The 13,331-nt window shown below is 34.4% G+C and overlaps 1 protein-coding gene across 1 annotated transcript; it reads left to right on the top strand.

Annotated features, from left to right (window-relative positions):
• The first annotated feature begins 11,904 nt into the window (after positions 1-11,904).
• LOC103974119 (uncharacterized) lies at positions 11,905-12,758 on the top strand. The gene is made up of 2 exons (XM_009388877.3): positions 11,905-12,140; positions 12,238-12,758. The coding sequence occupies exons 1-2, from the start codon at positions 12,010-12,012 to the stop codon at positions 12,581-12,583; spliced, it is 477 nt and encodes a 158-aa protein (XP_009387152.2). The 5' UTR covers positions 11,905-12,009; the 3' UTR covers positions 12,584-12,758.
• Positions 12,759-13,331: the final 573 nt, after the last annotated feature.

The following is a 13,331-nucleotide window of genomic DNA, read 5'->3' as shown; positions in this document are numbered from 1 at the left end:
TGTGGTCGGGAATGGATAAAAGATAAAGATACAATATTATGATATAATTAAAAATTAATAATATTTTAAATCAAAAAATTAAAATAGTATTAAATAAGAGATAAATCAAGAATAATTATAAAATATTTTCAAGAGTATACACTTTTACATTATGAATCATGATCCTATTTATAGAACCTAATAGTAATCATCTTACCATCTCATGCCACTCATAATTATTAAGCTAAGTGTAGGAATTATCCCTATGACAATAACTCCTTGGATCATGGGCCATTTAGGTAAAACTATCTAGAATATTGCTAAAACTATCTAACACATGATAACTAGATAAGATAATTAACTACTTATAAATCAATTCTCAATGCTCCCTCTTATTCATAGTTACATATATCAATTTAAGATATAAAATAAACATGCTTATGAGATGAAAGTAACTTAGTGAGAATATATGTAACTTATTCAACTGTGCTATAATACTTCATTGTTATAGCTCCACTTACTATAAAATATCGAATAAAATGATAATATATCATCTATATATTTCATTCTTTCGTGAAAGGCTAGACTCTTCGGCATTGCAATTGTGACTTGTTGTTATAAAATATTTTAGTTGCTTCTTTTTGTTCTTAATGAAAATCTCCAAGAAGTCTTTTAAGTCATATTGCTTGACAAGCTACTGACATTTCAACAACATTGTTTGCTTTCGATGTTAATAATATAGTTGTTTTTTTCTTTGAATTCCAAGATATAGCTCCTGATTCGAAGTTGAAAATGTTGCATGAAGTACTTTTTCTATTATCGAAAACTCTTATACAATTATTAGTGAAATCAAATAATTTATATTTAAAATTATGAAAATACCAGAAGCGATAACCTGTAGCTCCAGTAATATAATATAGAATTCTTTTAATAGTTTTGATATGATATTTGCTTGAACTATGCATAAACTTGGAAATACACCAACATACAAAGTAATATCTAGTCGAGTATGAGTCAAACATATATCATATTCAAGTTTTAATTTCTTTTTTACATTACCTTTGTAATTAATTATGTTAGACATTTTAAGTAGATTTATTATATACTTTCTTTATGAAATAAAAATTTAGTTTGATCTTTGCTTCACCTCCAACCTACCAAGTCTAACATTTCAAACTTATTCATTATATATTTCTTAAAGTCTACCACAAAAGAGTTAAATGAACTCATCATATATATAATATCATTAATATAAAGATAAACTATAAGAAGATAATATTTATTTTCATTCTTTAGATAAAGAGTAGGTCCATTATTACTTTTCTTAAATCTATTTTGATAAAAATAATGATCAATTTTACTATATCATACCCTTTGGCATTCGTTTAAGCTAATAAAGTGCTTTTATGAGTTTATACACTGTTTTTTCATATCCTTTAATTAAAAAATTTTAAGTTAAGTAATAAAAATCTTTTCTTGTAAGTCTTCATTTAATTTCACATCAAATTGATAAATAAAACAACTCAAGTGAGCAACTAAAGCCTTACAATTTTAAAACTAGCAACCGAAAAAAAGTATTATCAAAATTAATACATTGCTACGAATATCCCTTAGATATAAGTCGAGTCTTATGCTTTTGAATTTTTCTATACTTTATTTTAAATATTTATTTTAATCTAATATTTTTTTTTAAGATCCATTAGCTCATAAGTTTTATTTTTCTCAATTGATTTAATTTTATCATATATTATTTTTTGTCATTCCTCTTTTTTAATTATTTTTTCAAAACTTATAGGTGTTGAATCTCGGATTTTGATGATGAAATCAATTGATGGGTTAATTGATCTAATCCATATTATTGAGTTAAGTGTGCAGGATTAACTACGATAACCAGAAAACACAAAGCAAGAATACCGGAGTCAAGATCGATGGACGTTTAAGAGTCCGAAGAATCGTCGGAGATGCTACCGGAACCAACCGAGAAGAAATCGGGAACCTATCGGAATTTTCGGAAGTTCGTCGAAGAGATCGTCGGAGGTTCACGGAGATCACCGAGAAGGCTTGGCTACTCGTTAAAGTCATCACAAGATCGGGAGCTTGATGGGAGTCCGTCGGAAGAAGCTCGTCGGAAAGCTCGCCGAAACAAGACTCGACGTTCACGGTTGAAAGCTTGCTTAGGATGTGTTTTTGTTATGTAGTTCACTTGTAATTAGGATTAGGATTAAGAGATAATCCTATATCCTGGTTAGGGGTCAACTGGGCCCAAAGTCAGATATGGTTTGGGCTTAAATTAAGCCAAACCAGTGAAATTGGAGTGCCAGGTGGTGGCACCGCCTGGCTGGGCGGTGGCACCGCCCAGCACCCGAGAGCTGGGCGGTGACACCTCCTTGGCTGGGCGGTTGCACCGTCCAGCACCCGAGCGCTGGGCGGTGGCACCGCCTGGCTGGGCGGTTGCACCGTCCAGCACCCGAGCGCTGGGCGGTGGCACCGCCTGGCTGGGCGGTGGCACCTCCAGCACCGGGAACCCTAAGAGAATTCAAATTTTGGAGCCCAAAATTTGAATCCTCTTGAGGCCTATAAATACCCCTCAAATCTCAACTGAGGTTACAACTTTTGAGAAGCATTTTGATTGAGAGAAAAGTCTTAGAAAGTCTTAGCAAGTCTTGTTTTCAATTTGCTAGAGAGTTCTCCTCCTTCTTTCTTATTGAAAATTTGTAAGAGGTTGAGCTGCTTGTAAAAGGTTGTAAGAGGGGTGTTTACCCTTCCATTTCAAGAGACTTGCTAGTGGAAGGTGGGAGCCTCATCGAAGAGGGGCCTCGCAAGTGGAGTAGGTCATTTGACCGAACCACTCTAAAAATCGGCGTAATCTCTGGTTTGCATTTTATTATTGTCATTTACATTACTGCAAATCTTCTTACTGCTTTAGTTCCTTATTACCCTTGCTGCGCAACTTTAAGAATACGCTTTCAAGTTAAACTTTTCAAGTTCCGTTCTTATCGTACGAAAGATTTTGTTAAAATCGAAGTTTTAATCCGTTGCACTAATTCACCCCCCCCTCTTAGTGCCGCTTCGATCCTAACAAGTGGTATCAGAGCGAGGTTATCTCTCATATTTGGTTTAATACCCAAGAGAGATGGCTTACTCCGGCATGCAAGAGGGCCACTCTATTGCACGACCACCTTTGTTTAATGGGTCGGATTACACATATTGGAAGACTCGCATGAGGATCTTCCTCATTTCTATGGACTTTGAGCTTTGGTCTATTGTTGAGAATGGATTTCAAAAATCTTCTCTTCCGATGAGCGAATGGAATGAATCGGAGAAGAAGGTTTTTGCTTTAAATGCAAAGGCTATGAATGCCTTGTTTTGTGCATTAGACAAAAACGAATTTAATCGTGTTTCAATGTGTGATTCGGCTTTTGATATTTGGAGAACTCTTGAGGTCATTCATGAAGGCACTAGCCGAGTGAAAGAGTCCAAAATCAACATCCTTGTGCACTCTTACGAACTTTTCCGAATGAAACCAAGTGAGTCCATCGGAGACATGTACACCCGGTTTACGGATGTCATCAATGGACTCAAAGCTCTTGGTAAAGATTTTACTAACTTTGAACTAGTAACTAAAATCTTAAGATCCCTCCCTAAAAGTTGGGATCCAAAAGTTACGGTCATTCAAGAGGCCAAAGACCTTAAAGCATTCTCTCTTGAAGAACTCATTGGGTCTCTAATGACCTACGAAATGACATGTCAAGCTCATGACGAGCTCGAGAACCCCCTTCCAAAGAACAGGAAGGATATGGCACTCAAATCACAAGAAGACCACTTGAAAGGAACATCAAGTGATGAGGATAGTGACAATGACATTGTACTTTTGACTCAAAAATTTAAAATATATTTAAGAAAGAACAAACTTAAAAATAATATAAAAAATAAATTTGAACAAAAGAAGGACCAAGTGATTTGCTATGAATGCAAAAAACCGGGACACTACAAGAACGATTGTCCTCAAGCTAAAAAGAGGACATCAAAGAAGAAGGCGCTCAAGGCAACATGGGATGATTCAAGCGCGTTCGAAGAAGAGGAGTCCAACACCGAGCAAGTTGCTTATTACGCGCTAATGGCTTTAGAAGAAGAGACAAACCCACAAGCTAGGAGCAAGAGATGGTATCTCGATAGTGGATGCTCAAGACATATGACTGGAGATCCATCTCATTTCTCTATACTCACTAGCAAAGAAGAAGGGTACGTCACCTTCGGAGACAACAACAAAGGCAAAATCATTGGCAAGGGAACTATTGGTAACAAATTTAGTTTTTCCATTGATGATGTTTTACTAGTTGATGGATTGAAACACAATCTCTTAAGTATTAGTCAACTATGCGATAAAGGTTATATCGTTAGATTTGAATCAAATATGTGCATTATTGAAAAACCAAATCATAACATGACTATGATTGCTTTAAAACAAAATAATGTCTATACCATCAATCTTGATGAACTAGGTAATGAAATGTGTTTCTCCGTCGTAAATGATGATGCTTGGCTTTGGCATAGGAGATTAGGTCATGCAAGCATGAAAACAATATCTAAAATCTCATCTCAAGAATTAATACGAGGGATTCCGAATATGAAGTTTATTAAGGATAAGGTATGCGATGCATGTCAACTAGGCAAACAAATTAAAACAAGCTTCAAACCAAAAAATCAAATTAGCACCACTAGACCATTACAATTGATCCATTTGGACTTATTTGGACCAATTGATACAACAAGTCTAGGTGGAAGCAAATATGCTTTTGTGATTGTGGATGACTACTCTAGATACACTTGAACCTATTTCTTAGCTCACAAAAGTGATTGCTTCAAGTGTTTCTCTAAGTTTTGTAAACTCACTCAAAACGAAAAAGGCTTCATGATTTCATCAATTCGGAGTGATCACGATGGTGAATTCCAAAACCGTGACTTTCAAAATTTTTGCGAAGTTACTGGGTACAATCATAACTTCTCAACTCCAAGAAATCCTCAACAAAATGGAGTAGTTGAAAGGAAAAATAGAAGCCTACAAGAAATGGCAAGAACTATGTTAAATGAACATAGTTTACCCAAATATTTTTGGGCCGAAGCCGTAAATACGGCTTGTTACATCATGAATAGGGTCCTAATAAGACCATCTCTATCAAAAACTCCCTATGAATTATGGAATAACAAAAAACCAAATATTTCTTATTTTAAAGTTTTTGGTTGTAAATGCTTCATTTTAAATGAAAAGGATGCCCTAGGTAAATTTGATGCTAAATCCGATGAAGGCATTTTTCTTGGTTACTCCTCTGTTTCTAAGGCCTTTCGTGTCTTTAACAAAAGGACTTTAGTAATAGAAGAGTCTATTCATGTAGTTTTTAATGAAATTTCTGATTTAAAGAAAAATGATTTTGATGATGATCTTGATTTTGATAATTTGAATTTAAACGAACCCCCTCCTCAAAATAGCCATTTGAATGCATCTTCTTCTGAAATTTCTTTACCCAAAGAATGGAAGTATGTAGATGCTCATCCAAAAGAGCTAATTATAGGAGATACAACAAAAGGGGTTCAAACTCGTTCTTCTTTCAAGAATTTTTGTGCTAACGCCGCTTTCCTTTCTCAAATTGAACCTAAATGCATTGACGAAGCCTTAAAAGATGATTTTTGGGTCATTGCAATGCAAGAAGAATTGAACCAATTTGAGAGGAATGAGGTATGGAAGCTTGTTCCTAGACCAAGTGACCACTTAGTCATAGGTACTAAGTGGGTCTTTAGAAACAAGCAAGACGAAAATGGTATCGTGGTTAGAAACAAGGCTAGATTAGTGGCCAAAGGTTTCAACCAAGAAGAATGTATCGATTACGAAGAAACCTTCGCTCCCGTGGCTCGATTAGAAGCCATAAGGATGCTCCTTGCCTATGCTAGTAGTAATAATTTTAAACTATTTCAAATGGATGTTAAAAGTGCTTTTTTGAATGGTTTTATTTCCGAAGAAGTATTTGTCGAACAACCTCCCGGATTTGAAAATTCTCTTCTTCCTAATCATGTATTCAAATTGACCAAGGCCCTCTATGGCTTGAAACAAGCTCCTAGAGCTTGGTACGAAAGGCTTAGTTCCTTTCTTATTTTAAATAATTTTACTAAAGGCAAGGTTGATACTACATTGTTTATTAAACATTTTGAAAAGAATTTTCTTATTGTGCAAATTTATGCTGACGATATCATTTTTGGCTCTTCGGATGAATCACTATGTGAATCATTTGCCAAATCTATGAGTCATGAATTTGAAATGAGTTTAATGGGTGAATTAACTTTCTTTTTAGGATTACAAATCAAACAACTTAAGGATGGTATATTTCTTAACCAATCTAAATACACATTAGAATTGTTAAAATGATTTAACATGGATAATTCAAAAGCAATAAACACTCCTATGAGTACTGCGACTAAGTTAGATATGGATGAAAATAGTGAAAATTTCGATCAAAAAACATATAGGGGAATGATAGGTAGTCTACTCTACCTCACTGCGACTAGACCGGATATTATGTTTAGTGTAGGACTTTGTGCTAGGTTTCAATCTAATCCTAAATTATCTCATCTTAAGAGTGTTAAAAGAATATTTAGGTATCTTAAAGGAACTCCAAATTTAGGATTGTGGTATCCAAAATCTGAAAAATTCGATCTAATAGCTTATGCAGATGCCGATTTTGGCGGATGCAGGATAGATAGAAAAAGTACATCCGGAACATGCCAATTTTTAGGACATGCACTTGTTTCTTGGACTTCCAAGAAACAAAATTCAGTTGCACTATCTACGGCGGAAGCCGAATACATTGCTGCAAGTGCATGTTGTGCACAAGTTGTTTGGATGAAAAATACATTAGAAGACTATGGAATTCGCTTTAAAAACATTCCCATAAAATGTGATAATACTAGTGCCATATGTTTTACTAAAAATCCAATTCAGCACTCTAGAACTAAGCACATCGACGTTAGGCATCATTTCATACGCGATCATGTTCTTAACAATGATGTTGTTCTAGAATTCATTGACACAAAGCATCAATTAGCACATATATTTACAAAAGCTTTGAATGAAGATCAATTTGAATTTATTAGAAGGGAATTAGGTATGTTAAATTGTCCCTAAGAATAAACTTGTTTGAATGGATTTTCCATAAAGTTCTTCATTCTCTCTCCGTTCCTCGGTGACTTGTTAAATTATCTTATCCTATCTTGAGTCAAACACCGCTTCCATCTGATCAAGATTAATGATTTTATGATATTTTGAATCTCGAAATTGATTTTGATGGCTTGATTATGAGTTTCAAGTTGACGAATTGAATTTGAATGGATTTGTATTCGAATTATGATCTTGACTTATTGGAGTTACTACTTAAAATTTTTTTCTTATCCCAATCTCTTCTTTGTACATCTACAATTTTTGTTATTAATAAAAAGAAGAGATTTGATAATATGGATGAATGCTGAATTTTCCTTTAAGATGAACTCTGCGTAAATATTTTAGCATACTTAATTTTGAATGATAAAATCTTTGTATGATCAATGATAATATAGATGAGTGATGTATGATCAATAATAAAATCTTTGTATGATAAATTATGTGCTTCAAGTCTCATTCCCTTTTTGTTGATGACAAAGGGGGAGAAAAGTGATGACTTGTATCATTTTAATAGCATGACTTATATGAATTGCAAAAGCTTGTGTGATATGAATGTCTTATATGCCTTGCAAAATCCTTGAGAATATCACAAGATTGATTGATCATATTAAAAGCATGCCTTACATCGATATCATGAAATTCATGTTGAAAATCTTTATCTCCTATCGTAGTAAAAATTGTCCCATATCATTTGACTTATGATTTTCATCGAAGTTTCGTATTTACTATTGCTTAATGAGAATAACGATAAGCTCTACGGTTAGAACTTATCGGTTTATGCTTGAATTCAATGGATGAAATTCAAGTGTTTTCATCTTCTCATAATATGACATATAGATAGGGGGAGTTATGTTTAACTCCGTCATCAATTGATTGTCATCATCAAAAAGGGGGAGATTATTGAATCTCAGATTTTGATGATGAAATCAATTGATGGGTTAATTGATCTAATCCATATTATTGAGTTAAGTGTGCAGGATTAACTACGATAACCAGAAAACACAAAGCAAGAATACCGGAGTCAAGATCGATGGACGTTTAAGAGTCCGAAGAATCGTCGGAGATGCTGCCGGAACCAACCGAGAAGAAATCGGGAACCTATCGGAATTTTCGGAAGTTCGCCGAAGAGATCGTCGGAGGTTCACGGAGATCACCGAGAAGGCTCGGCTACTCGTTAAAGTCATCACAAGATCGGGAGCTTGATGGGAGTCCGTCGGAAGAAGCTCGTCGGAAAGCTCGCCGAAACAAGACTCGACGTTCGCGGTTGAAAGCTTGCTTAGGATGTGTTTTTGTTATATAGTTCACTTGTAATTAGGATTAGGATTAAGAGATAATCCTATATCCTGGTTAGGGGCCAACTGGGCCCAAAGTCAGATATGGTTTGGGCTTAAATTAAGCCAAAACAGTGAAATCGGAGTGCCAAGCGGTGGCACCGCCACCGCCCAGCACCCGAGAGCTGGGCGGTGACACCTCCTTGGCTGGGCGGTTGCACCGTCCAGCACCCGAGCGCTGGGCGGTGGCACCGCTTGGCTGGGCGGTGGCACCTCCAACACCAGGAACCCTAAGAGAATTCAAATTTTGGAGCCCAAAATTTGAATCCTCTTGAGGCCTATAAATACCCCTCAAATCTCAGCTGAGGTTACAACTTTTGAGAAGCATTTTGATTGAGAGAAAAGTCTTAGAAAGTCTTAGCAAGTCTTGTTTTCAATTTGCTAGAGAGTTCTCCTCCTTCTTTCTTATTGAAAATTTGTAAGAGGTTGAGCTGCTTGTAAAAGGTTGTAAGAGGGGTGTTTACCCTTCCATTTCAAGAGACTTGCTAGTGGAAGGTGGGAGCCTCATCGAAGAGGGGCCTCGCAAGTGGAGTAGGTCATTTGACCGAACCACTCTAAAAATCGGCGTAATCTCTGGTTTGCATTTTATTATTGTCATTTACATTACTGCAAATCTTCTTACTGCTTTAGTTCCTTATTACCCTTGCTGCGCAACTTTAAGAATACGCTTTCAAGTTAAACTTTTCAAGTTCCGTTCTTATCGTACGAAAGATTTTGTTAAAATCGAAGTTTTAATCCGCTGCACTAATTCACCCCCCCCCCCTCTTAGTGCCGCTCCGATCCTAACAATAGGATCTAAAATAAATGTTGAATCATAAATTTCTATTAGAGATTTGAATTTTCTTGGAGTTGTTTCATACGAAGAATTATTTAATGAATTTGAACTGCTACTATTGGATAAGGTTGACGATGAACTTATTAGAGTAAGATCTATCACTTTAATTGTATGGAGTCTAGTTCTATTGGAATTTAAATTTATTTTTTACCTTTATTATTCTCTCAATTTTAGCTTGGCCTTTCATCAAACACAATATTTCTATTAATAATAACTTTTCTACTAATAAAATTATATAATTAATAAATTTTAGATTAGAAGGAATAACCAATTAAGATAGATATTTTAGATTTTTCATCATGCTTATGATGATTTTATAAATTTACCAAAGTATAAGCAATACAATTAAAAATTCTTAAATGATTTATACTTAGGTTCATACAATACCAAGCTTAAAAAAGAATTTGATTCATAATAGCCTTTGGTGAAATATTTAACAAATAAATTATTATTGCAAATACTTCTACTCAAAATTGATTTGGAAGATGCTTTCTCTTAAGTAAATTTTTTACCATTTTAACTATAATTTGATTCTCACATCATTTTGCTTTGGTACATGTGGTACTGTCAATTTTCTATGAATATCATTTCTTCACAAAAAAAATTAGACTTATTAGATATAAATTCACCACCTCTATATATTTGAAGGATCTTTATATATATATTATTTTGTCTTTCCAAAAGTACTTTAAAATTTTAAAAATGATCAAATATTTTATATTTCAATTCCAAGAAATATACCCAACTTATATGATTATAATCATCAGTAAATAATAGAAAATATCAACTTCTACCAAATGATTTTATAATTATAGGTCTACATAAATCAACATAAATTAATTCAATATAATTATATGCTCTCTATGTTTTTCTAATAGGAAATGGTTTCTTAGTTTGATTGCTATAAATGTATCCTATACATACATCAAATATATTAATTTTGAACAATCCAAAAACTATTTTTTTTACTTGATAATCTTAAATCCTTAATGTTAAGTTGTTTATATCTTAAATATTACAAATTAAATTCATTCTTTTAAGTTATAATGAGAGTATGCTTTTCAATATTTGAAACATTAAGTGAAAATATCTTATTTTGAGTCATGCAAACATTTACTATAATCAAACAAGATTTTTTATCTTTAATAATGCATGAACCATTATCAAATATAATTAAATATTTATCCTCAATAAATGTCCAATACTTAATAAGTTATATGATAAACTATAAACAAAGAAAATATTATTAAGGTATTTTACTTTCCCTTGTCTTGACTTCACCTTAATTGTTTTTTTATTTTTCACTTATATTTGTTTGTTATCTCTAAGTCTAACTTTCAACTTATGAGTTTTATTAATATTTAGTTATAGCTGACATATGATTCATTATCCAAAAATCAAATATGAGATAAATGAGTCATAAATAACTTGCTACTTTCTTTATTTTCCTCCATATAGCTTATTTACTTTTCTCTTTAATTTACCTACTAAACTTTTTACAATAGTGAGATTTAATTCTACTCTTATAGTTTTTCAGATCATACAATAGTAGCATTTAATTCTACTTTTATAGTGTTTCTAATCATAATTTGATTATTTTTATTTATCATGCTCATTAAAGTGTCCTTTTCCTCTTCCACTTTTATTTGCTCTACCATGAAATTTCTTTTACCACATCCTCTTCTTGTTCATTTTTTATCTCTTCTTTTAAAGTAGAAGATTCTCCCTTAAAAGTAAAATACTTTTTTTCCCTTTTCTCAAATAACCCATTCAACATTATGCTTACAAGGAATTTATTAGTTCATCAAATGAAAAAATAGATAAATCTTTTAACTCTTTAATTGCAACAACAAAATGATCAAATTTCAGAGTTAAACTTCTTAGAACTTTTATAACAATTATGTGATCCTAAAAATATTCACAATAGGAAGAAAATCTTACACTAATTTATTGCTTTGATGAACAAAATTTTAAACTTCTGATGAAGAGTTTAAAGTTTTATCGTAATTACTTTCTATGAGCATTAAATTTTATTTTAAAGTATCAACCAAGCTTGTTTTAAGGTTGTAACTACTATAACCATTGAGAAGATTATCTCATATACAACTCTTAGCATGTTTCTTCATTTAAATTTATATATCTATTCTCTGTTAACTCCTAAAGATCTTCGTAAGTTTTTATCTTGATACTCAAAATTTATAGCATTTGTTCGAAAAGATAAGAATAAGGGGTTGAGACATGAAATCACCAATGAAATTCATAATGCTCAGTTCAAATTGAACTTGGCTCTTATACCACAAATGTTGGGATTGAGGGGCAAGGAAATAATAAAAATAAAATATTATGATATAACTGAAATAGAGTACTTTTAATCAAGAAAATAAAAATAATTTTAAATAGGAGATAAAATTAAAAATACTTACAAAATAATTTGATAATAAATTTTTAGAACTATATAAAGCATAATAACTATATAAGATAATTTTCAATCACTTTCACAAGCGGACCTATGAAAGTGTCCGACGCCTTCCGTAAAGAGCCGACGATAATGTGTGTGGTCTTCTTCCTCCTTCGTTCTCTCGTTGTCTCTCTCTTCTTCTTCTTCCTAATGCTCCTCGTCTCGTTCCAAGAAGGAAGGTAAAATAAGAGTGTCTGAGATGGGAGGGAAAGGAGGCTCGTCGTCTCCGTCCTCTTCACCGGCGCTTCCCGTCTGTTGCATGTGCGGTGATCGCGGCCTGTCAGAGGAACTCTTCCGATGCAGATCCTGCCTCGTTAGGTTTCAGCACAAGTAAGAAGAAACAAGATCATCGATCGTCTAACTTTGTTGTATGAAGTTGGCCTTTTCCTAGCTTTATCCGTCAGCTAAGCTGTGGACTATATATCAGATACTGCAGCAATCTCTACCCGAGAGCTGAGTGCTATCGCGCGTGCAATTGGTGCTTAAGCGATCGAAAAGAAAATAAGCCCGTGGCAGACTCCTCCATAGATCAGATCAACTCCGTGTCTTCCCCCTCTAATAGCAATGGTGGATTCGGTTCAGGAAATGAGTTACAACGCTGTTCTTCACCGTCCCCATTGCACCTCGACAAGCCCATCAAGAAGCAAAGACTGCCCGACAAAGCATCATCGAGCTCGATCGAAAGCGTGAGATCCGAGACGCGGACACAACCCAAGCAAGCCTTTCGAGGTAGAGTCAAGAGGTATAAGCTCCTGGAAGAGGTCTCCAGCTAAGTGTGGACTGCTGCCTTCATGCTGTACGCTAAGAAATAAGGGGAGCACAATCAATCGAGTGATTGGTTCCTGTCTCCTCCAATCTCGAGATGCCTCTGAGATCGAATTCTTCTTACCTTTCTGAATTCGAATCATCTTCTTATCTATCAGTTAAATTGAGAACAAATGTATCTGTTCAGGGGAGGAGGCACTGCCTTTATCTCAAGCTATGCTGATAGCTACAGGAACCTTTTTTCGCTGCACCTGAACACGAGATATGGTTTCACCATGAAAACGACTCTCTCTCTCTCTCTCTCTCTCTCTCTCTCTCTCTCACAGAGTGGAATCAGGTTCCATAATTTCTACGTTGCGGACCCACAGAGGGAGATTACTATAGGGGAATGTTGTAACAAAGGCTCCATCCAACAGCGACTGATGGCATCTTCATCACCACTCACACACTCCACGTTGATCATGCATCACCAGTTGTTGTGTTTCTTAAGAAGGACAGCTTCATTCAACCCTTTCTTCGGAGCTGCTTTTGCTTAGAGATAAACATATTCCACCACATAAACTGCATGCCCCCTCTCTCGCTCTCGCACCAACCATTCAGCATCGGGAATCGTGGACGATGGTACGTGACATTTCCTATCATAGACACTTTATGACTTCTTTCATATGTTCCCATCATCTTCTTATTCCGAAAGGATAAATGCTAGTCTCATAGACCAATTAGAAATTCACATCAGTAGTCTCACCTTATCCATAC

Source organism: Musa acuminata, chromosome BXJ1-8 (assembly GCF_036884655.1).
Source record: "Musa acuminata AAA Group cultivar baxijiao chromosome BXJ1-8, Cavendish_Baxijiao_AAA, whole genome shotgun sequence".
Lineage (NCBI taxonomy): Eukaryota > Viridiplantae > Streptophyta > Magnoliopsida > Zingiberales > Musaceae > Musa > Musa acuminata.
The sequence above is the reverse complement of the archived record's forward strand: the minus strand, read 5'-3'. Positions and strand labels throughout refer to the sequence as shown.